Genomic DNA, 26396 nt, shown 5'->3' with positions numbered 1-26396 from the left:
TGCAAAAAATAATAATAATAAAAAAAATAAAGATGCAGAATTCCCTGGCAGTCCAGTGGTTAGGACTCAGTGCTTTCATTGCTGTGGCCCCAGTTTGATCCCTGGCCAAGGAACTAAGATCCCATAAGCCACATGGCACGGCCTAAATAAATAAACATTTAAAAAATAAAAATAAAGATGCTATCGAAATCACAGACACAAATATCTGACCCACAATCACCCATTCAGAAGGCAAACAGTTATACAGACCCGACTCTTTCTTCCCAGTGGCCTCTGCTTGCTTGGCTCCTTGAACATTACTTAATTGAATCTAGGTACAGTGGAATTTGGCTCTGGAAAGAGCCTCAAAATACCCACAGGCTGGAGCTTATTGAAAAAAGGATTGAGAGACCAAGTCCTATGATTACAGGGACATTAACAGGATTATTATTTTTTTAACCTACAGTATTTAAAAGTCATGCCTCCCTCCTTTCTTTCCACGAACAGGGAACACTTTGATCAAAATCTCTATTTCCCCATCCTATCTCCAAGGACAGAAGAAAAGGGCCTCACCTGGGTATGGTGCTGAGGTGCTCTGGAAAGAGGCCTGAGGGGTAGGGGTGGCATAACTGTAGGAAGGAGCCACTGGCAGAGGGGTAGCAATCAGGATTTTCCCAGGGACTGTTACTTGCTGAATGCTAGGAGTAGCACCCGGGTCCTCTGATGCCTCAGGTTGAACTGATACATTTGACCAACCAGGAATCTTCGCAGTCAGATCTGTGGTTAAGGGATTAGAAATTGTATCTGTGTTGTGGACCTAGAGAAATGCAAAAATTCATTTGAATAGGCAAAAGTTATACAGCCAGTTTTTTAGGTCATGTCTCATGAAATAACTGCATGTTAAATTTTTTTTTTGAAAAATGCAAAACTGTCAAAAATATTAAAGAAACTAATCTTATCACCCAAAGTGGTGTTAAAATGTTGATATAAATCTTCCCAGTATTTTTTTCTATGGGAAGAGTTTTGCTCAAAACAAAGTAGTAATAATTACACTATGTATACTTTTACCTTCTTTTCTTACTTAATATTTATATTCAATCTTTTTACAAATATGTATTAATAAGCAACTATTATAAAACAGGCCTGTGGATCCAAAATATAATTAAAACATAATCACTGTGCTCAACAAGCACACAATCTAGTGGAGAAGAAAGGACTAGAAACATAATAAGCCAAAATGGTAAATATACCTATAAGAGCCATGACTGAACCAAAGAAACATAATCGGAGTACTTCTCTTTCTTGGAGAGAGGAAGCATGTGAAGAAGGATAGTTTAAATAAGTAAATAAAGACCTTCTGGAGGTGGAGAGTCCTGAGATGCATTTTAAAGGGTAAACTAGGGAAGGGGCTGAGGGGAGAGATGAGTATAAGCACAAGAAATGAGATTAACATAGCTAGTGTTGGGAAATGAGTCATAAGCAAAGTGAGAGGCAGGGAGTAATAGAAGATGAGCTGGGAAGACAGTGAGGGGTCAGACTAAAGAAGACATTAGATGCTACTTTAAGAAGCCAGGTGATGATGACAATTAAAGGGTTATATACAGGGAAGTGACAAGGTAGGTCAGGTTTTTGTTTTAAATGAATCATTCAGGTTGTTGCACAGTGTATGGGTTTGAAGGAGTGAGACAACAGCAGGAATACCCTTTAGGAGGTTACTGCATTCATCCAAATGAGAAATGATGAGTGGTTAAACAGGGTGGTTGTATGGATTTTTTAAAATCAACTAATTGAAGTATAATACACAAAATAAACTGCACACATGTAAAGTGTACAGGTCAATGAGTTTTGACAAGTGTATACACCCATGTAACCACAATCAAGAGAGAATATTTCTATCAGCCACAAAAATTGGTTCATGCCATAGACTAATTTCCAGTAATGAAATTATTAAATCAGTAATTTAAAAAACTCCCAGTGAACAAAAGTCCAGGACCAGACAGCTTCACAGGTGAATTCTACAAAACATTTAAAGAAGAAGTAACATGTATCCTTCTCAAAATATTCCCAAAAATTGAAGAGAAAGGAACACTTTTGAACTCATTCTAGAAGGTCAGTGTCACCCTGATACCAAAAACAGACAAAGCCACCACACAAAAAAAGAAAATTACAGACCAATATCACTGATGAACATAGATGCAAAAATTCTCAACAAAGTACTAGCGTACCAAATTCAACATTACGTGAAAAGGATCATACACCATGAGCAAGTGGGATTTATCCCGCAATGCAAAGATGATTCAATATCCACAAACCAATCAATGTGATATACCACGTTAACAAACTGAAGACTAAAAATCATATGATCATCTCAATAGATGCAGAAAAAGCTTCTGACAAAAATTCAACATCCATTTATGACAAAAACTCTCTAAAACTGGCTATAGACAGAACATACCTCAACATAATAAAGGCCATATATAACAAACCCACAGCCAACATCATACTCAACAAAAGACAAGGGTGCCCACTCACACTACTTTTATTCAACATAGCACTGGAAGTCCTAGCCACAGCAATCTGACAACAAAAGGAAATCAAAGGAATCCAAACTGGAAAAGAAGTAAAACTGTCACTGTTTGCAGATGATATGACACTATACATAGAAAATCCTAAAGATGCTACCAAAAAACTATTAGAACTAATAAATGAATTCAGTAAAGTTGCAGGATGCAAAATTAATATAGAGAAATCTGGTGCATTTCTATACACTCATAGTGATCTATCAGAAAGATAAATTAAGGAAACAATCTCATTTACAATTGCATCAAAAATAATGTAAAACCTAGGAATAAATATAACCAAAGAAGTAAAAGACTTATACTCTGAAAACTGTAAGACATTGATGAAAGAGAAAAGGGAGCCCTCGTACACTGTTGGTGGGAAGGTAAACTGGGGCTACCACTGTATAAAACAGTATGGAGGTTTCTCAAAGAACTAAAAATAGAATTTCCATACCCAGCAATTCCACTCCTGGGTATATATCCATAAAAACAAAAACAAATTTGAAATGTTCAATGCAGCATTATTTACAATGGCCAAGACATGGAAGCAACCTAAGCGTCCATCAACAGATGAACAGATAAAGAAGATGCGGTATATATATATACAATGGAATACTACTCAGCCATAAAAAAGAATGAAATTTTGCCATCTGCAACAACATGGACAGACTTGGAGGGTATTATGCTAAGTGAAATAAGTCAGACAGAGAAAGGCAAATATTGTATGATATCACTTATAAGTTTATGTGGAATCTAAAAAATAAAACAAACTAGTGAATATAACAAAAAATAAAGTCTCATAGATATAGAGAACAAACTAGTGGTTACCAGTGGGGAGAGGGAATGGGGGAGGAGCAAGATAGGGGTAGGGGATAAAGAGGTTCAAAATTCTATGTATTCTATATATAAAATAAATAAGCTACAAGGATATATTGTACAACACAGGGAATATAGTCAATATTTTATAATAACTATAAATGGAGTATAACCTTTAAAATTTGTGAATCACCTGAAATTTATACAATACTGTACATCAACTATACCTCAATAATAAATAAATACATAAATAAATATTATGAGGATAAAAAAAAGACATTGATAGGAATTCCCTGGCGATTCAGTGGTTAAGATTCTGCACTTCCAGTGTAGGGGGCGTGGGTTCGATCCCTGATCAGGCAACTAAGATCCCACATGCAGCATGGTGTGGCCAAAAAAAAAAAAAAAAAAAGACATTGATGAAAGAAACTGAAGATGACAAACAAATGTAAAGATATCCCATGCTCATGGACTGGAAGAATTAATATTGTTAAAATAACCATACTACCCAGAACAATCTACAGATTCAATGCAATCCTTATCAAAAACAGAACAAAACAAAAAACATTCATTTTTCATAGAACTAGAACAAATAATTCTAGTATTTGTACAGAAACACAAAGACCCTGGATAGCCAAAGCAATCTTGAGAAAGAAGAACAAAGCTGGAGGTATCATGCTCCCTGACTTAAAACTATACCACAAAGCTACAATAATCAAAACAATATGGTACTGGTGCAAAAACAGATACACAGATCAATGGAACAGAACAGAGAGCCCAGAAAAAAGCCCATGCTTATATAATCAATTAATCTACAACAAAGGAGGCAAGAATATACAATGGGGAAAAGACAGCCTTTTCAATAAATGGTGTTGGGAGAACTGGACAGCTAAACACAAAAGAATGAAACTGGACTACTTAATCATACCACATATAAAATTAAACTCAAAATGGATTAAAGACTTAAATGTAATACCTGAAACCATAAAACTCCCTGAAGAAAACACAGGCAGTCAGCTATCTGACCTCAGTCTTTTTTTTTTTTTTTAATTGGGGTATAGTTGGTTTACAATGTTGTGTAAGTTTCTGCTGTACAACAAAGTGAATCAGATATATATATATATATATACATATATATATATATATATATATATATCCTCCCTCTTGGACTTCCCTCCCACCCCCTCATCCCACTCATCTAGGTCACCACAGAGCACCGAGCTGAGCTCCCTGTGCTATACAGCAGGTTCCAATAGCTATATATTTTACACATGGTAGTGTATATATTGACATCGGTCTTAACATAATATTAATATTGATTTTTTTTTTGGATATGTCTCCTCAGGCAAGGGAAACAAAAGCAAAAATAAACAAATAGGATGACATCAAACTAAAAAGCTTTTGCACAGTAAAGGAAACTATCAACAAAATGAAAAGGCAGCCTACTGAATGGTAGAAAATATTTGCAAATGATATATCTGATAAGGGGTTTACTACCCAAAATATACAAAGAACTCATACAACTCAATATAGAAAAAAAATCCAATTAAAAAGTGTACAGGGGGCTTCCCTGGTGGCGCAGTGGTTGCGAGTCCGCCTGCCGATGCAGGGGACGCGGGTTCGTGCCCCGGTCCGGGAGGATACCACATGCCGTGGAGCTGCTGGGCCCGTGAGCCATGGTCGCTGAGCCTGCGCGTCCGGAGCCTGTGCTCTGCGGCGCGAGAGGCCACGGCAGGGAGAGGCCCGCGTACCGCAAAAAAAAAAAAAAAAAAATGTACAGGGCTTCGCTGGTGGTGCAGTGGTTGAGAGTCCACCTGCCGATGCAGGGGACACGGGTTCGTGCCCTGGTCCGGGAGGATCCCATGTGCCGCGGAGCAGCTGGGCCCGTGAGCCATGGCCGCTGAGCCTGTGCGTCTGGAGCCTGTGCTCCGCAACGGGAGAGGCTGCAACAGTGCGAGGCCCGCGTACAGCAAAAAAAAAAAAAAAAAATTTACAGAGGACATGAATAGACATTTTTTCCAAAAAAGACATACAGATGGCCAACAGACACATGAAAAGAGGCTCAACATCACTAATCATCAGAGAAATGCAAATCAAACTGCAATGAGATACCACCTCACAACTGTCAGAATGGCTATCATCAAAAAAGATAACAAATAGCAGGTGTTGGTGAGGATGTGGAGAAAAGAGAATCTTTGTGCACTGTTGGTGGAATTGTAAATTGGTGCAGCCCCTATGAAAACCAGTATGGAGGTTCCTCAAAAAATTGAAAATAGAACTGCCATATAATCCAGGAATTTCATTTCTGTGTATTTACCCAAAGAAAATTAAAACACTAATTTGTGCCAACAAACACATGAAAGGATGCTCAACATCATTAATCATTAGAGAAATGCAGATCAAAACTACAATGAGGTATCACCTCACACCGGTCAGAATGGCCATCACCAAAAAATCTACAAACAATAAATGCTGGAGAGGGTGTGGAGAAAAGGGAACCCTCTTGCACTCTTGGTGGGAATGTAAATGGATACAGCCACTATGGAGAACAGTACGGAGGTTCCTTAAAAAACTAAAAACAGAACTACCATACGACCCAGGAATCCCACTACTGGGCATATACCCTGAGAAAACCATAATTCAAAAAGAGTCATGTACCACAATGTTCATTGCAGCTCTATTTACAATAGCCAGGACATGGAAGCAACCTAAGTGTCCAACGACAGATGAATGGATAAAGAAGATGTGACACATATATACAGTGGAATATTACCCAGCCATAAAAAGAAACGAAATTGAGTTATTTGTAGTGAGGTGGATGGACCTAGAGACTGTCATACAGAGTGAAGTAAGTCAGAAAGAGAAAAACAAATACCGAATGCTAACACATACATATAGAATCTGAAAAAAAAAAAAAGGTTCTGAAGAACCTAGGTGCAGGACAGGAATAAAGATGCAGACATAGAGAACGGACTTGAGGACACGAGGAGGGGAACGGGTAAGCTGGGACAACGTGAGAGAGTGGCATGGACATGTATACACTACCAAATGTAAAACAGATAGCTAGTAGGAAGCAGCCGCATAGCACAGGGAGATCAGCTCGATGCTTTGTGTCCACCTAGAGGGTTGGGATAGGGAGGGTGGGAGGGAGATGCAAGAGGGAGGAGATATGGGGATATATGTATACATATAGCTGATTCACTTTGTTATACAGCAACAACTAATACAACATTGTAAAGCAATTATATTCCAATAAAGATGTTAAAAAAAACCCCACTAATTTGAAAAGACATATGCACACCAGTGTTCACAGCAGCATTCCTTACAATAGCCAAGTTATGATAGCAACCTAAGTGTCCATTGATAGATGAATGAATGAATGAAGAAGTGGTATTATATATACAACGAAATATTACTCGGCCATAAAAAATGACATCTTGCCATTTGTGATAACATGGATACATCTAGAGGGTATTACACTAAGTGAAATACGTCAGACAGAGAAAGGTAAGTATCATGTGACCTCATTTATATGTGGAATCTAAAAAACAAACAGATAAACAAACAAAACAAAGACTCACAGATACAGAGAACAAACATATGGTTGCCAGAGGGAAGTGGGTTGAGGGGTGGGGGTGAAAAGGGTGAAAGGGATCAAGAGGTACAAACCTCCAGTTATAAAATAAATAAGCCATGGGGATGTAATATAAAGCATAAGGAATATGATCAATACTATTGTAATAACTTTGTATGGGGACAGTCTGTCACTAGACATATCGTTTCATAAAGCATGCAAATGTCAAATCACTATGTAATACACCCGAAACTAACATAATACTGTATGTCAACTATATCAAAAAAAACAGTTGGTTCATGCCCCTTTGCAGTAAATTCCTGCCTCCAGCCCCAGGCCCAGACAACCACTGATTTGTTTCCTGTCACCATTAGTTAGTTTGGGCATTTTTTGTACTTCATATAAAACGAATCATATACAAACTATTTTTGTTTCTGGCTGCTTTCACTCAACATAACATTTTTAATATTCATATCAGTATATCAATAGTTCACTCCTTGTTATTACCGAGTAGTATACCATTATAGAGATATACCAAAATTTCTTTATCCATTCATCTACTGATGGAGATTTTTTTCAGTTCTCAGCTCTTATAAATAAAGCTGCTATAAATGTTAGAATACAAAATGTTTCTGTAAACATATTTTAATTTATCTTGGGTAAATTCTTAGAAATATTTATTGCTAATTACATATATGTTTAACTTTATAAGAATCAGTTAACTACTGTCCAAAGAAGCTGCTGTACCATTTTGTATTTCCACAAGCAATGTATGAGAGCTCTAGTTGTGCCACAAGTTCACCAATACTTAGTATTCTTGGTCTTTTTTCTGTTTTCTTTTTTTTGTCATTCTCATGGTATCTCACTGAGATTTAACTTATACTTTCGTGATGACTAATGAGGTCGAAATTTTTCTCATATGTTTATTGGCCAGATATATATTTTCTTTGAAGTTTATTCAAATCTTTGTCCATTTTTTACAACTTTATTAAGATATAATTGACATAGTAAACCGAACATATTTAAAGTATACAATTTGATAAAACTTGACATATGTGTACACTTATGAAACCATCACCACAATCAAAACAATAAACATATCCATCACTCCCAAAGATTCCTCACGCTCCGTTGTAGTCACTTCTCCCCACTCTCACCTCCAAACAACCGCTGCTCTGTTTCTTGTCACTATAGATTAGTTTCCATTTTCTAGAATTTTATATAAGTGGAATCACAAAGTACACACTTTTTTTGTTGGTCTGGCTTCTTTCACTCAGCAAAATTATTTTGCTATTAATCTGTTACGGTGTGTACCAACAGTTCTTTCCTTACAATTGCTGAGTAACATTCTACTGAATGCTACAAGTGAATATACAAATATATTTATACAAATAAAATACACAAATATACAATATATTTGAATATACAAATATATTTATTCGTTCAGCAATGATGGACATTTGAGGTGATTCCAGTTTTTGGCTATGACCAATTGAGCTGCTATAGATATTCCTCTACAAGTCTCTGTATGAACATACCCTTTCATTTCTCTTGATTAAATATCTATAAGTAGAATGCTTGGTCATATGGAAGATGTACCTTTAACTTTTTAAAAAACTGCCAAACAATTTTCCAAAGTTGTGCCATTATATAGTCCCACCACCAGTGTGAGCATTCCAGTTGTTCTATAACCTTGCCAGAATTTGTTATAACTCTTTTAATTTTAGCCATTTTAATTTGCATTTTTCTAATGGTGAATGATGTTGAGCACCTTTTCATGTACTTACTGGACACCTGTATAACTTCTTTGGTAGACTATCTGTTGAAATCCTTTGTTTCATTATTAATTTTCTAACTGAGTTACAAGAGCTCTTTATATATTCTAGAAACAAGTCCTGTTAGGTATTTAATTTGGAAATACATTTTCCCAGTCTGTTGCTTGCCTTTTCATTTTTCTTAATGGTGTCTTTTACACAGCAAAAGCTTGTAATTTTGATGAGTTCCAATTTATCAGTTCTTACTTTTATGTTTCATAATGTTAGTGACTTATTTATTTATTTATGTATTTATTGACAAGATCACAAAAATGTGTTCCAGTTTTCTTCTACAAGTTTTATAGTTTTAGCTCTTAAATTTAGGCCTACAATCCATTTTGAGCTAGTTTTTCTGTATTGTATGAGGTAAGGGTCAAGGTTCATGTTTTTCCATATCACAATCCAATTGTTCCAGCACCATTTATTGAAAAGATTATCCTTTCCCACTGAATTGCCTGGATACATCAGCTGGCCATATTTGTGTGTCTTTCTCTGGAGTCTATTCTGTTTCACTGGTTTAGTCTACCTTTACACCAATGCCACTGTATTTTTCCTAGCAGGCAAGTAACTTATCTGGATTTAATCTGTAGAGTTTGCTTCCCCTGCAATGTGCAGCAACTGATATCTCTTTGTAATTCTTTTTTTTTGGCAGTACGCGGGCCTCTCACTGCTGTGGCCTCTCCCGTTGCGGGGCACAGGCTCCGGACGCGCAGGCTCAGCGGCCATGGCTCACGGGCCCGCGGCATGTGGAATCCTCCCGGACCGGGGCACGAACCTGCATCCCCTGCATTGGCAGGCGGACTCTCAACCACTGCGCCACCAGGGAAGTCCCTCTTTGTAATTCTTACAGCTACTTTTTTCAGCCTGGTCCCCTGTAGGTTTTCTTGTGAATCTGGTGATTGGCCAAGAATTTGGCCATAGATTATACTCACATTCAGGGCCTGTTCTGACTGAGATTACTCCCTAATTTTTCAGTCTTAGAGTCTGTCCTCTGATACCTCAAGTAAGTAAGACATCAGATTTCTGCCACCTGAGTTACACATGGCTGGGTAATGAATTCAGTTAAAAAAAAGCAGCCAACTCACAGAGCTCACCTGGTTTAGGTTCTGTCTTTCAAAGACAGGACTCTGCCTCTCTGATCTCTGTATGCTTTTTCACCAGGCCCTCTGGAATTTCTCCATGTGAGTGTAGTTTAGAGGTTCAGCCAGGGGATTTTAGTGGCGTTTATAGTCAGGTTATGGGTTTCACCTTCTTCTGTGTTGTATTTTTTTAACTTTCAAGAGCTCCTCCCCTTATGTTTCCAGGTAATTTTTCTACCCTGAACTCTGTTCTTTGCCACCATAAGAAAGTAAAACTGAGGTTTTCCACTGCCACTTTCCTCTGCTATGGGGGTTGATGAATGCCCTCAGGCAAAAATTTTAAAAAGCTGCAAACTCACAATTCTTATCATTTCCAGTTACTGTTTTTCAAGAGTAAACTCTCCTCTAGCTTCTTTCTGCTTTTGGATACTTTCCACTTTATTTAAATATATTTTTTACATATTTTATAATTATTATCTGGGGGAAGGTTCAAGAGACTGCTTTACTCTCCACCATTACTGGAAATTCCCCCTGTGGGATGGATTTTAAAATATTAAGAATCTAATATTTATGAAGCTGAAATGTATCTTGGGCTTCAGGAAAAAAATCTAAGGTGAATCCCACGTTTCTACAAGGATATTAAAATCATTATTATGATTGGATTCCATATGTTCAAAAAGCTTTAGGAAAGACTGCATATATTAAGTAGAGACATGGAAGATATATTTTTAAAAGACCCAAATAAAGCTTCTGGAGATGAATATTACAGTGTCTAAGGTGAAAAATACACTGTAAGAGATTTAATGGCAAAGTAGACAATGCAGAAGAAAACTCAAAGACATATCAACAGAAACTATTCAAAACAAAACATACAGAGAAAAAAAAAGACTGAAAAGAAATGAACAGAACATCAGCAAATTGTAGAACAAATTCAAGGGGCCAAAATGCTTCTCATTGAGTTCTCAAAGGAAGGAAGCACAGGGACTTCCCTGGTGGCGCAGTGGTTAAGAATCCGCCTGCCAGTGCAGGGGACACGGGTTCAATCCCTGGTCCAGGAAGATCCCACATGCTGTGGAGCAACTAAGCCCATGCACCACAACTACTGAGCCTGCGCTCTAGAGCCCATGAGCCACAACTACCGAGCCCGTGTGCCACAACTACTGAAGTCCATGCGCCTAGAGCCTGTGCTCCACAAGAAGAGAAGCCACCACGTTGAGAAGCCCGCGCATTGCAACAAAGAGTAGCCCCCACTCGCCGCAACTAGATGAAGCCCACACGCAGCAACAAAGACCCAACACAACCAAAAGTAAATTAATAAATTAAAAAAAAATTTTTTTAAAAAGGAAGTACAGAAAAATATTTGAAGAAATAATTTCCACATATGATAAAAACTATAAACCCACATTTGAACCCAGATTTAAGAAGTTCAACAAGTTCCAAGTACAAGAAACATAAAGAAAACTACAAGTAGTAATATAATCAAATTTCTTAAAACAGTGATAAAGAGAAAATCTTAACAGGAGCAAGAGAAAAAAGACACACTATACATAGAGGAACAAATGTAAAAATTATAGCAGATTTCTCAATAAACACAAGCAAGAAGAGATTGCTATAATATAATATCTTTAAAGTACTGAAAGCAAAAAAAAAAAAAAAAAGGAACAGGAAACAACAAAAAATAACCCCACAAAAAACCAAAATCCCTGCCAACTTAGATTTACTTAAATACTGAAAATATTTTTCAAAGACTAAAGTGAAATACTGAATTTTCAGATATACAAAAGTTGAAAGAATTTATCGCCACAAACCTACACTACTTGAAATGATAAGGGAAGTCCTTCAAGACGTAGAAAATTGATACCAGACGGAAACCTGAATCTATACAAAGTAATGAAGAGCACTGGTAATAGTAACTAACTAGGTGTATATTTTTCTTATTTTCAAATCTCTTTAAAAGATAATTAACTGTTTAAAGCAAAAAAAGTAACAATATACTGTGGAGGCTATAGCATATATAGAAGTAAAATGTATGACGACAATAGCACAAAGGCCGGGAAGAGAGAACGGAAGCGTACTGTTGTAGAGTCTTTACACTATACACGAGCTAGTAAAGTATCAGTTGAAGTTAGGCCTTGATAAGCTAAAGATGCATGCTACAAACTTCACAGCAACCAGTAACACGATGTAAAGAATTATAACTATGTATTAATTTCTCTGTTGTTGCTGTAAAAAGTTACCACACACGTTAGCAGCTTAGACCACACAACTTTATCATCTTAGAGTTCTATAAGCGAGAAACCCAACAAATACAGACCTCACCAGGCTATACCAAGTGGCTGGCAGGGATGTGCTCCTTTTCGGAGGCTTTAGGACAGAATCCACTTCCTAGCCTTTTCTGGTTTCCAGAGGCCAGGCACTCTCCTTGGCTCAAGGTCCCTTTCCTCCATCTTCAAAGCAAGTAATGCTACATTTCTCTGTGTCCTCCACACATCTTCCTCTTCTACTTTTAGAAGAAGGACCCTTGTGACTAAAATGGGCCTACTCAGAAAATATGATAATCTCCCTATTTCAGAGTCAGCTGTTTGAAAACCTTAATTCTATCTGCAACCCTAATACCTCTTTGCCATGTAATGTGACATATTCACAGGTTCCTGGGATTAGGAAAGTGACATCCTTGGGGGTGAGGGGCGGGGGGTCATTTTTTTGTTTTGTTTTGTTAATTAATTAATTTGGCTGTGTTGGGTCTTCGTGTTGCTGCACACAGGCTTTCTCTAGTTGTGGCGAGCAGGGGCTACTCTTCGTTTTGGTGCATGGGCTTCTCATTGCGGTAGCTTCTCTTGTTGTGGAGCATGGGCTCTAGGTGCATGGGCTTCAGTAGTTGTGGTGCGTGGGCTCAGTAGCTGTGGCTCGCGGGCTCTAGAGCACAGGCTCAGTAGTTGTGGTGCACGAGCTTAGTTGCTCTGCGGCATGTGGGATCTTCCCGAACCAGGGCTTGAACCCGTGTACCCTTCATTGGCGGGCGGATTCTTAACCACTGAGGCACCAGGGAAGCCCGGGGGGTCATTTTTTAACTATCACAACTGATAAGTCAATAAAAAGAGGTAAAATGGAATGAAAAATAATTAATTCAAAGAAAAGCATAAAAATAGGGATAAATGAACAAAGAACACATGGGACAAACAGAAAACTAAGTAGGTAGATTTGAATCCCATCACATCAATAATCACATTAAATGGTCTAAACAATCCAAGTAATTGACAGAGATTGTCAGATTGGATAAAAAGCAACACCCAGCTCTACGAAACCTATAAGAAAGCCACCTTAAATATAAAGACACAAATAGGTTAAAGGTAAAAGGATGGGAAAAGATATACCTTGCTAATACTAACCAAAGAAAGCCTGACTAGCTATATTAATATCAGACAAAACAGATTTCAGAGCAAATAATACTACCAGAGATAAAGAGGATAAATTTTATCACGATAAAGGGGTTAGTTCATCAAGAAGACAAAACAATCCTAAACATTTATACATCAAATAATAGAACTTCAAAGTACATGAAGCAAAAGCTAATCTAACACTAAGGAGAAACATATATCTACAAATATAGTGTGGTATTTCATCACCTCTCTAAATAACTGATAGAAATTAATAGAAAATAAGCATATAGAAGATCTGAACAACACTAACCAATTTGATCTAATTGACATTTATATAACACTTGCCCAACAATAATAGGATACATATTCTTTTCAAGTACACTTGGAACATTCACAAAGATAGACCATATTCTCAGCATTGAAACAGGTCTCAATAAATTTAAAAGGATTCAAGTCATACAATGTTCACTGGCTACAATGGCATTAAATTTCCAATCAATAATACATCTGGAAAATCCCCCAAAACATTTGGAAACTACATAATATACTTCTAAATAATCCAAAAGTCAAAGAAGTAGTCAAAAGGGAAATTTAAAAGTATTTTGATCTGAATAAACTGTAAACACAATATCAAAATCTGTAGGATGTGGCTAAAACTATACTTAGAGGGAAATTTATAGCACTAAAATACCCATGTTAGAAAAGAAGCAAGTCTCAAATCAACAACCTCAGATTACACCTTAAGAAACTAGAAAAGAGCAAATGAAATCCAAATTAAACAGCAGAAATGAAACAATAAAAATTAGACAGAAATCAATAAAATAGAAAAGCAACAGAGAAAAAGAAATGAAACCAAAGATTGTCTTTGAGAAAACCTAGCCAGTCTGTTCAGAAGGAGGGAGAGAATCCATTTCTTAGCCTTTTCCAGTTTCTACAGGCCATGTACTCTTCTTGGCTAATGGTCCCCTTCCTCCATCTTCTAAGCAAGCAATGTTACATCTCTCTGTGTCCTTCCATAATAGTTACATCTTCCTAAGATACAATAAGTAATTGTATTGCTATACACTAGCAACAAACAGAAACTGAATTTTTTAAAATATCAATTATAATAGTATCAAAAATGAAATACTTAGGGATAATTCTGACAAAAGATGCGTAAAATCTGTACCCTGAAACACACTGCTGAGAGAAGTTAAAGATGACTTAAACAAATGGAAAGATATACTGTGTTCATGGATCAGTAGACAGACTCACTATTATTATAAGGCTATGAATTCTCCCCAGATTGATCTACAGCCTTAACATAACCCCAATCAAAATCCCAGAAAGCTTTTTAAAAAGAAATTGACAAGATGATTCTAAAATGTATACGGAAATATAAAGGACTTAGAAGAGCCAAAACAATTCTGATAACAAAGAACAAAAACTGTAAGATTTACATGATCTGATTTAAAGACTTATTTTACAAAGCTATAGCTAACAAGACAGTGTGGTATTGATGTCAATATAGACAAATAAATCAGTGGAACCAAAGAGTGTCCAGAAATAGATTCATAAACATATGGTTAACTGGTTTTCAATAAAAGTGACAAGCAATTCACTTGCTTGAAAATGGATGGTAAAAATACGGTGCTAGCACAATTTGATACTCATATGCCAAAAAACAAAACAAAACCCTCCCATCCACAGCTCTCTCTGTGCACAAAAAAAATTCTAGACCTTAATTTAAAACCTAAAACTATAAAAGCTTTAGAAAACTTAGGAGAACTCTTTCTTAGATACAATATCAAAAGCATGATCCATAAAAAGAAATTGATACACTGGACATCATCAAAATTAATATCTGCTCCTCAAAAGACACTGCTTACAAAATGTCCATTGACAGATGAATGCATAAAGAAGATGTATACAATGGAATACTACTCAGCCATAAAAAGAACAAAATCATGCCATTTGTAGCAACATGGATACAACTAGAGATTATCATACTTAAGTGAAGCAAGTCAGAAAGAGAAAGACAAACACCAAATGCTATCACTTACATGTGGAACCTAAAATATGGCAAAAATGAACCTATCTATAAAACAGAAACAGACTCACAGACATAGAGATCAGACTTGTGGTTGCCAAGAGGAAGGCACGGAGGGAGAGGGATGAACTGGGAGTTTGAGGTTGGCGATGCAAACTATTACATTTAGAATGGATAAACAAGGTTCTACTGTATAGCACAGGAAGCTATATCCAGTCTCCTGGGATAAACCATACTGGAAAAGAATATTAAAAAAAGAATGTATCTATCTATCTATCTATCTATCTATATCTATACATAGATAGATAGATAGATATGTATAACTGAGTCACTTTGCTGTAAAGCAGAGATTGGCACAACATTGTAAATCAACTATATTTCAATTTAAAAATCAATTAAAAAAAAGACACTGCTTACAGAATGAAAAGCAAGTCACAGACTGAGAGAGAATATTTGTAAATCCCTTATCTGATAAATGACTTACATGCAAAATATATATGTGTGTGTGTGTGTGTGTGTGTGTGTATATATATATATATATATATATATGAAAACAGCCCAATTTTTTTTAATGGGGGAAAACATGAACACTTTACCAAAAACATATGGATGGCAAATAAGCACATGAAAAGATGTTCAACATCATTAGTATTTAGGGAAATGCAAATCAAAACCATAATGAGAATATGGGGATATATGTATACATATAGCTGATTCACTTTGTTATACAGCAGGGACTAACACAAAACCGTAAAGCAATTATACTCCAATAAAGATGTTAAAAAATAAATAAATAAAATAAAATAAAATAAAATGGCACTATAGAGATACCACAAGGGAATAATGAAAGAAGCATTAAAGTACTAAAATGCAAAGCTTAAAAAAAAAAAAGAGATACTATTACACACCTATTACAATATCTAAAATGAGAAAGACTCACCATACCAAGTGATGGTGAGAATGCAGAGCAACTGGAACTTTCATACATTACTAATGGGAATGTAAAATGGTACAACTATTTGGGAAACAGTTTGGCAATTTCTTAAAATATTAAATATAGACCTATAAGACCCAGCTATTCCACTCCCAGGTATTTGACCAAGAGAAATTTAAACATATGTACAAACAAAGACCACACAAATGTTCACAGCAGCTTAAAAAATCTGGAAACAACCCAAATGTCCATCAACAGGTGAACAGATAAACAAACTATGACATGTCCATACAATGGAACACTATTCAGTAATTAAAAGAACCAACTACTGACACATACTACAACAAGGATGAACATCAAGACATTATGCTAAGTGAAAGAAGCCAGACACAAAAGACTACATGTTGCATGGTTCCATTCACATGAAAAGTCCAGAAAAGACAAAATTTACAGAGACAGCAGATTAGGGGATACCTGGGGTTGGGGGAGGGAGTAGGAATGGCACAAGGGAAGTTTTGGGCAAATGAGCACCAGGGAAGTTTTGGGGGTTATGGAAATGTTAACTAACTGGTTGTGATTATGATATACAACTCTATACATTCACTAAAGTCACTGAATTGCACACTTAAAAGGAATGGGTTTTATGGTATGTAAATTATACCTCAATAAAATTGTTAAAAAGAAGAGTACATAGGGCTTCCCTGGTGGCAGAGTGGTTAAGAATCCGCCTGCCAATGCAGGGGACATGGGTTCGAGCCCTGGTCTGGGAAGATCCCACATGCCGCAGAGCAACTAAGCCCGTGTGCCACAACTACTAAGCCTGCGCTCTGAAGCCTGTGAGCCACAACTACTGAGCCCGTGTGCCACAACTACCGAAGCCTGCACACCTAGAGCCCATGCTCTGCAACAAGAGAAGCCACCACAATGAGAAGCCCGCGCACCACAATGAAGAGTAGCCCGCGCTCGCTGCAACTAGAGGAAGCCTGTGCGCAGCAACAAAGACCCAAAGCAGCCAAAAGTAAATAAATAAAATAAATTTCTAAAAAAAAAAGAGTACGTAATGTAAATATGATTCTGTTTATTTAAAAATCCTAGGAAAAAAAGGAAAAAAAAAGAAAAAAAGGAAAAAATAAAAAATAAAATAAAATAAAAACCCTAGAAAATCTATAATAACCTAAAGCAGATCAGTGGTTGCCTAGGCATAAGGGAGGGAATGGGAAAGACATTACAAAGGGACAGGAGGAAATTTGGGGGGTAATGATATGTTCATTATCTTTCTTGTGGTGATGGTTTTATGGGTATATACATATGTCAAAAATAATCAAATTGTACACTTTAACATATACAGTTTAGGGAATTCTCTAGTGGTCCAGTGGTTAGGACTCTGTGCTTCCACTGCAGGAGGCACAGGTTTGATCCCTGGTCAGGGAACTAAGATCCGACAAGCTGCACAGTGTGGCCGATAAATAAACAAATAAACCATTTAAAAAAAAAAAAGAGGGCTTCCCTGGTGGCACAGTGGTTGAGAGTCCGCCTGTCGATGCAGGGGACACAGGTTCGTGCCCCGGTGCGGGAAGATCCCACATGCCACGGAGCGGCTGGGCCCGTGAGCCATGGTCGTTGAGCCTGCGCGTCCGGAGCCTGTGCTCCGCAACGGGAGAGGCCACAACAGTGAGAGACCCGCGTACCGATAAAAAAATTAAAAAAAAAAAGTATGGTATCCACAGAAGACCAAACATTCCATTCAGTGTAGCTGGAGTGGAAAGTAGAAAGGAGTAACAAAAGAGCCATTCATGCAGCCAAAAATGTATTGTTAATGGCTGCACTATGTCACCTTCCCCTTATTAGATAGACTGCTTCCACTTTTTAATTAAATAAATACCAGCTCACCATTGTAAGTGAAGCTCCTTCTTTATTAAGGAATTACTGCTTTAGAATAAATTCTCAGAAGTAGACACATAGGAATATTTTTAAGTAAGGCAGGCAGATTTTTATTTTTAAAGAAACAGTTTATTATTATTATTTAGTTATTTTTAAAGAAATAGGAAAAGGAGATATAGAGCAAATTATTTTACTTTAGAAACTATGAAGTAATACTGAAAATTTTCAGAAATGGTATAGAGTCAGGGAGACTTGGGTGGAACTTCCTTGGGACAATTTTTTCTGGCACTTGACAGAAATCATAAAAACTAATCCAATTGTGAACAAACCATAAGTCATAAATCATGCCCCAGATGGATACACCTGTTTTTTCTTCAAGGAAGCTTTATTCAGAATGATGAAAGGTTTCTATTCACATTCTTTTTCTCCATCTCTTCATTTCTCTCTCCCTCTTTCTCCCTCTTCCTCCTCTCTCCTTCTTCACCGCCTCCACTCTGGGGCTACCCTCTCCAAATATGGCAAGCCAGCCCCAGTGATTAATACCATAATTCAAAATGACAAAAAATATCCTCCATCATGAGCTATTCTGTTTTGAGTAGGAGCCTGCAGGGCACACACAGGATGTTCATGCTTATCCAGGCAGCATCACCACAGACCAGGTAGGAGCCCTCCTTGGTAAGACACATGCTACACTAGTGCCTACTTAATATTAAAAAATGACTCACAAAATTTCAGCTTTCAACATATTTTTATTTGAGACACAAAGGTATTAAAATAAAACAAGGGACTTTCCTGGTGGTGCAGTGGTTAAGAATCCACCTGCCAATGCAGGGAACACAGGTTTGATCCCTGGTCCAGGAAGATCCCACATGCCCATGCACCACAACTACTGAGCCTGCGCTCTAGAGCCCGCGAGCCACAACTACGGAAGCCCTCACACCCTAGAGCCTGCGCACCACAACTACTGAGCCCACGCGCTGCAACTACTGAAGCCCGCGCGCCTCTAGGGCCCGTGTGCCGCAACTACTGAGCCCGCGTGCTGCAACTACTGAAGCCCAAACACCTAGAGTCCGTGCTCTGCAACAGGAGAAGCCACCACAATAAGAAACCCGCGCACTGCAATGAAGAGTAGCCCCCACTCGCTGCAACTAGAGAAAGCCTGCATGTGGCAATGAAGACTCAATGCAGCCAAAAACAAAACAAAACTATTATGGTCACTAACAAAAATCCTACTAGAGGAAAGACAGTATCTTTCTGCGGTAGCAAAGCCAGTGGAGCTGAATGATACATCCCAACCCAATTCTCAGTAACATCCCAACCCATATTCTCAGAATATGGCAGGGTTTATCTTTGTAATAGTTAGTTACAAAGTTATGTCTTCTCAGAATCTCCTTGAGAAACTAAGACCGCCCATGAAAGGAGAAAGGGGGAGGGATGACAGGAGTGTTAAATAAGATATGGCTGGTTTTGAGACTGTTTTTCCTGTGGCTCAAGTCCTGCCAATTAGCAAGGAACTGTTAATGGATCCACAACAAAACCCTCTTCACTTCATAACTTAACTTACAAAGTAGTCAACAAACACATTTTCAAATTCATTTCACACAGTAAAAAAACCAGATAATCACATCAACAAAAGACAAAAACCACATGATCATCTCAATAGATGCAGAAAAAGCATTTGATAAAATTCAACATCCATTCATGATAAAAACTCCTACCAAAGTGAATATAAAGGGAACATATCTCAACATAGTAAAAGCCACTTAAGACAAACCCACAGCCAACATAATACTAAACAGTAAAAAGCTGAAAGCCTTCCCACTAAATTCTGGAACAAGACAAGTATGCCCACTCTCATCACTCTATTCAAATAGTATTGGAAGTCCTAGCCACAGCAATCAGACAAGAAAAAGAAATAACACATATCCAAATTGGTAGGGAAGAGGTAAAATTGTTATTATATGCAGGTGACATGATACTCTATATAGAAAACCTAAAGACTCCACACAAAAACTATTAGAGGGGCTTCCCTGGTGGCGCAGTGGTGGAGAGTCAGCCTGCTGAGGCAGGGGACATGGGTTCATGCCCCGGTCCGGGAAGATCCCTCATGCCGCGGAGTGGCTGGGCCCGTGAGCCATGGCCACTGAGCCTGTGCGTCCGGAGACTGTGCTCCGCAACGGGAGAGGCCACAACAGTGAGAGGCCCGCGTACCACCAAAAAAAAAAAAAAAACAAAAAACTATTAGAACTGATAAATGAATTCAGCAAGGTAGCAGGACACCAGATTAATATACAGAAACCTGTTGCATTTCTTTACACTAACAATGATATTATCAGAAAGAGAAAGTTTTAAAAATCCCATTTAAAATCACATCATGTGAAGACCAGATACTATAAAACTCTTAGAGGAAAACATAGGCAGAACACTCTCTGACATAAATTGCAGCAAGATCTTTTTTGATCCACCTCCTAGAGTAATGGAAATAAAAATAAAAATAAACAAATGGGACCTAATGAAACTTAAAAGCTTTTGTATAGCAAAGGAAACCATAAACAAAGCGAAAAGACAACCCACAGAATGGGAGAAAATATTTGCAAATGAAGTGAACAACAAGGGATTAATCTCCAAAATATACAAACAGCTCATGCAGCTCAATATCAAAAAAACCAAACAACCCAATCAAAAAATGGGCAGAAGACCTAAATAGACACTTCTCCAAAGAAGACAAACAGATGGCCAACAGGCATATGAAAAGATGCTCCACATAGCTAATTATTAGAGAAATGCAAATCAAAACTACAATGAGGTATCACCTCACACCAGTCAGAATGGCCATCATCAAAAACTCTAAAATAATAAACGCTGGAGAGGGTGTGGAGAAAAGGGAACCCTCCTCCACTGTTGGTGGGGGGATGTAAATTGGTGCAGCCACTACAGACAGCAGTATGGAGGTTCCTTAAAAAACTAAAAATAGAACTACCATATGATCCAGCAATCCCACTCCTGGGCAGATATCTGGAGAAAACCATAATTCAAAAAGATATATGTACGCCAGTGTTCACTGCAGCACTATTTACAACAGCCAGGACATGGAAGCAACCTAAATGTCCATCGATAGATGAATGGATAAAGAAGATGTGGTACATATATACAATGGAATATTACTCGGCCATTTGCAGCAACGTGGATGGACCCAGAGATTGTCATACTGAGTGAAATAAGTCAGACACAGACAAATATCGTATGATGTCGTTTATATGTGGAATCTAAAAAAAAGGGTACGAATGAACTTACTTAGAATACAGAAGTAAAGTCATGGATATAGAAAACAGACTTATGGTTACCAGGGGATGGGGAGGGGGATAAACTGGGAGACTGGGATTGACATATATACAACTTCTTATAATAAACTATAATGGAAAAGAATTTTTTTTTTTTTTTTTTGCGATACGTGGGCCTCTCACTGTTGCGGCCTCTCCCGTTGCGGAGCACAGGCTCCGGACGCGCAGACTCAGCAGCCATGGCTCACGGGCCTAGCCACTCCGCAGCATGTGGGATCTTCCCAGACCGTGGCACGAACCCACGTCCCCTGCATCGGCAGGCGGACTCTCAACCACTGCGCCACCAGGGAAACCCCGGAAAAGAATTTTAAAAAGAATGTAGATACATTTATGTATACATATATATGTATAGATATATACATTTATACATAACCACCTCACTTTGCTGTACACCTGAAACTAACATGATAAATCAACTGTACTTCAATTAAAAAAAAAAAAACAGATAATCAGATAAAAGAGCCAGAAGATTTAGAAGATTAGAGGAGAAAGAGTGCAGGTATAGTGAGAAAAAAATAAGGAAAAAGTATTATGGTTCAGGCACTAATACTTCCGAAAAAGGAAACGTACAATAGCAGGGATTTTTGCATACCCACACACAACAAGGAAACCGGCTGCCCAGTTTTTCTCTTGATGCAACAAGCCACTCATGTAACATCAGAATGGCGGGGGTTGGGGGGCGTTGAGGGGGCACTTAGTGAATATATGCACACAGTACAGGAAGGGTCTAGGTCAGTGAGGGATGAGAAAGCCACAAAACTTGTCCAGGCCAGAGGGCTGGAAGGGGGTCTGGGGCTGAAAAATTTTTGGTGTCTGCTGCTCAGATAACTGAGAATGAGAATCTGGAGAAAACTAGGTCCTGAGAGATTCCAAATTTGTCAGGAAGTAATAGCCAGAAGAATAAATGAACCCTTGGTAAAAATTTCACAAGTCTAAAGGATTAAAGGGAAGATTTTAAAACAAAAACCAAAAGACAGCAACCAAGCAAAAACCTTAAAAAACAAACCAAAACAAAACAAAAATATGGATGAAGGGAAACAGAACTGCTTGGGTTTCTGTCCTTGGTTATGCAAGGCTCTTCTCTGTTGCTGCCCACACCCCACGCCTCTACCTTGGGATAAGAGCTAAGTAAGTTCCAACCTTCTGTAAAGTCAGCATAAGAGTTTTCCTTGGGGATAAAAGGCAGCAGAGAGGTGTCCAAGAGCTTGGCTCACTTATCCTTCTCAGTCATCTGTTCTACAGAAAGCCACCGGCTTGCAGGGGTTGAAATGCTGTAATATTGACTAGAAACGGGGAAATGGTGCCGGTAGAGAAAGGAGCACCTCAGCCTTTCTGAAGTCAAACCTTACATGTGGGGATACCTAATTGGACCTTCATTCCCTGGGCTCAAAGAGAACACTCCTCCTTTCACAAAGCAGGACTGGCAGCAATTAATAACCAGTGGCTCAACTCCTCGTACTGTAAATGTGCCAGTACCCAATTAACAAGCCTTCATGCCCCTCCCGCCAACAATTCAGAGGTTCATGATCCAGAAAGGATGAAGTACTTCAACCAAGCAGTACAAGCCTCTCCTTCTCTAAGTTGAGAAAGGGGAGTAAACTGATGACATTCCTTTCCACTTCTGAAATTGCTGAAGGTCCACAATACCTACTCTTGAATGCAATATATATATGTTTTCAAAAGAATGAAAAATGCTACTGACAACCCCATGCGTTTGCAACTCTGCAAGCATTTCAGGCAAGACAAGAGTAATATATGATACAATTTCTTCCTCCTTTGGATGCAGACTTGCTTGACCTACCTTAGTGAAAACAGTACAAACTAAAATTTTAGTACAAATTATTGCTGCTAGTCAGTCATCCCTAATTAGAAGATCTGCAGTACATACATTTCTCTTACTCTCCCTAATGTATTGAGCAGAAGTTTGAACTCCAAGTCCTCTCCTAAAAGAAATGCCTGGCAATTAACTATTCTGAATGTACAAGAAGTTCCTACCACCCTTCCAGAGCTATCCATGGCCTTCAGCATGAGAATCAAGCTCCTAAGCATGGCATATAAGGTCAAATGTAACTTGTCTGGATCTGAAGACTTCACTTTGCCCCATTTTTCAGCAATGCTTGCAGTTCCCAACATGTGATGCGAAATGCCTATGTGCGACACTGCACAAAGCGCACTCCCACTCCTAGGGCTTCAAAGTTCAAGTTCAATATTCCTCCCCCCATGTCCACCCACTCTCCATGTTAGACCATAAAGCCTGAGACCCTGTTCACTAGCAGCAATTTATTGCCACTGCCTATGACTGGTGAACAACAAGAAAAAGAACTCCCCAGCCAACACAACTTCAGGATCCTCCCTCCAGCATATACCTGAATTTCGTAAGGCCTAAGTTTTGAGTTTTTATCATTTTCCAGAAGACCGTCAGGCCTAAATCTACAAAAGTTCTAATTTTACTGGTCCAATTTTATTGATCATCATTATCCTGTGGTGTGCTAGAGCCAGGTCATATGCCGACTGTGTTCATCTCTGCCAACTCTGTGTTCAGTGACTTCATGTTGGTAGCTTGAAATTGGTCACGGTGGTAGCATTTACACCATGAAAACTGGCAAAGTCTACAACTCAGGGCTTGACTTTGTTTTCTGGGGGAAAACCCAGTTGTGAATCATTTACCACACCACACTGTTAACCCTACAATGATCTATATACTTCCTCTCCTTTAAAACCCAACCTCCTTTTCTTCCAAATATTCAGTTCCAAACATTCAGTTCATTTCATGTTTTGTTCCCTATACCTCCTGCAGGAGAGGGTACATAAATTTTCAGGATCTGGTGGAAAATGAAAATGTGGGCTTCCATGTTCAAAAATTAAGAATTTCAAGATAACGAGAGCAGAGCATTAAATCAAGAACAAGGCCTTTCTAAGTGTGGGGACTGCACAGGTCACATGCCCATAAAGTGATCCCTGATCTCCTACTCTTTTTGTCTTTTTTTTTTTTGGCCGTACCACATGGCACATGGGATCTTAGTTCCCCGAGCAGGGATCAAACCCAAGCCCCATGCATTGGAAGCTCGGAGTCTTAACCACTGGACTACCGGGGAAGTTCCTGACCTCCAATTTTTTTTTTTAAACATTCACAGAATTTTTTTAAATTAATTTATCTATTTTTTATATTTATTTTTGGCTGTGTTGGGTCTTCGTTTCTGTGCGAGGGCTTTCTCCAGTTGCGGCGAGCAGGGGCCACTCTTCATTGCGGTGCATGGGCCTCTCACTGTCGTGGCCTCTCCCGTTGCGGAGCACAGGCTCCAGACGCGCAGGCTCAGTAGTTGTGGTTCATGGGCCTAGCTGCTCTGTGGCATGTGGGATCTTCCCAGACCGGGGCACGAACCCGCGTCCCCTACACTGGCAGGCGGATTCTTAACCACTGCGCCACCAGGGAAGCCCTGACCTCCTATTCTTAAGTGTAAGCCTGCCCTCCCCTGAGGATACTGTTTCCCATCTATCTCTGCAATAGGATGGCTACTTATTCTCCCACACTTTAGGATTAAAGGTAGGTTGCTATTTTATTTGTTCCCCTTCTCAATGCCTTTGCAAATCATTACTCTTCTATCTTCTTTGTAAAAACCTCTTCTCCTTTGCTATCTTGCTGCACAATACTTCAACTCTCATCATAGCTGTCATCTCTCAACTTACTCATTACTCCTCCTACTTTACTGATGGCTTTGACATCTGGATCTCAAAATTCCTCTTCACTGCAAGTCTTGCCTCAAGAGTAAGCCGATTAAGACTACAGACTCCGGATAGAATCAGACTGCTGGGTTCAAGTCTTGGTACTACCACATATAGCTATGTTGCCATGTTCCTTAACCTTTCTTTTCCTGAGTTTTCCTCATTTATAAAATAAAGATGGTAATAGTAATTCACAGGATTTGTTGCATAGATTAAAAGGGTTGATTCGTGTACAGGGTTCGAAATAGTACCTGACATAGTACTAAGTACATAGTACTTACTAATAGTAGTAAGTACTCAGTAAACATTAGCTACTACTGCTGTCATCATTATCAACATCCTTATTAAAGTCTATCTCAATGTCTACATGGATAACTCATTCAACATGTTCTATGAGTTCCTTGTCACCAATAAATTTCTTCTCTGCTCTACCCCAGCAACTCTCTTCCATAGCTTCACCCTAGATCTTCTAATCACCATATCTTCTCCACCTCCAGAATATTAAATTCAAATATCTCACTCTCTGATGACTACCTTCTGTCCTTCCAGCACATTTACCTGTCCCCCTATATCTGCTTCCCATCATCGAACCTCTGAATGCCAGACTCCTCTACTGAATCTCCTTCAGCCCCTCCTATTTTTGTCTCTTTTCCTTTCTTCTTACATCTCTCTTTCATCCACTCTCTTGACAACAACCTCAGTCTCAACGCCCCAATTTCCTTCTATACAAAATTGGCAAAGTTCTAATCTTGGATGAATCAAACTATCAGGCTTTTCTTGACAGGGTTGCTGAGAGCTACTGAGGAGAATCATACAACTATAATTATAAATTCATGGTCTCCACCTTCAATGACACCCAGCAATCTTTCTATTTCCTTACCTTGTTTACAATCTCCTACCCTTCACAATGGCCATTTCAGGCCTTTACCACTCTCTCCAGACCTCTCATTTTCCTGCTTACTACCCACCTAACCCCACTCCACCTACCTCTGCTTCTACTTTCAATAAATGATCTATCCCACTTCAGAAAAAACAAGAATGAGATTAGAACTACCACAATTTCCTCCTATCAAACCTAAAAGTCCACCTTAGCCGCATCTATATCCACCCATCTCTTCCTTCCTATCACAATGAAGGAGATGTCTCTCCTCCTGCTTAAGGCTAATCTTCTGCTCTGGATTCTTTTTTGTTTTTTAATAAATTTATTTATTTATTTATTTTTGGCTGCATTGGGTCTTCATTGCTGTGCACAGGCTTTCTGTGTGTGTGCGTGTGTCAGGCACTG

At 38.5% G+C, this 26396-nt stretch overlaps 1 protein-coding gene across 2 annotated transcripts in view; it reads right to left on the bottom strand.

Moving 5' to 3' along the window:
• KIAA0319L (KIAA0319 like) overlaps positions 1 to 26396 on the bottom strand; it is a 109525-nt gene that overhangs the window by 40593 nt on the left and 42536 nt on the right. For both annotated transcript variants that reach the window (XM_030869523.2, XM_030869514.2), the window contains exon 4: positions 553 to 796. In XM_030869523.2, the coding sequence (XP_030725383.1) occupies positions 553 to 796 (244 nt within the window). The remainder of the gene's footprint in view (positions 1 to 552; positions 797 to 26396) is intronic.

This window comes from Globicephala melas, chromosome 1 (genome assembly GCF_963455315.2).
Source record: "Globicephala melas chromosome 1, mGloMel1.2, whole genome shotgun sequence".
In the NCBI taxonomy this organism is placed as follows: domain Eukaryota; kingdom Metazoa; phylum Chordata; class Mammalia; order Artiodactyla; family Delphinidae; genus Globicephala; species Globicephala melas.
This window is presented reverse-complemented; position numbering and strand designations above follow the sequence as displayed.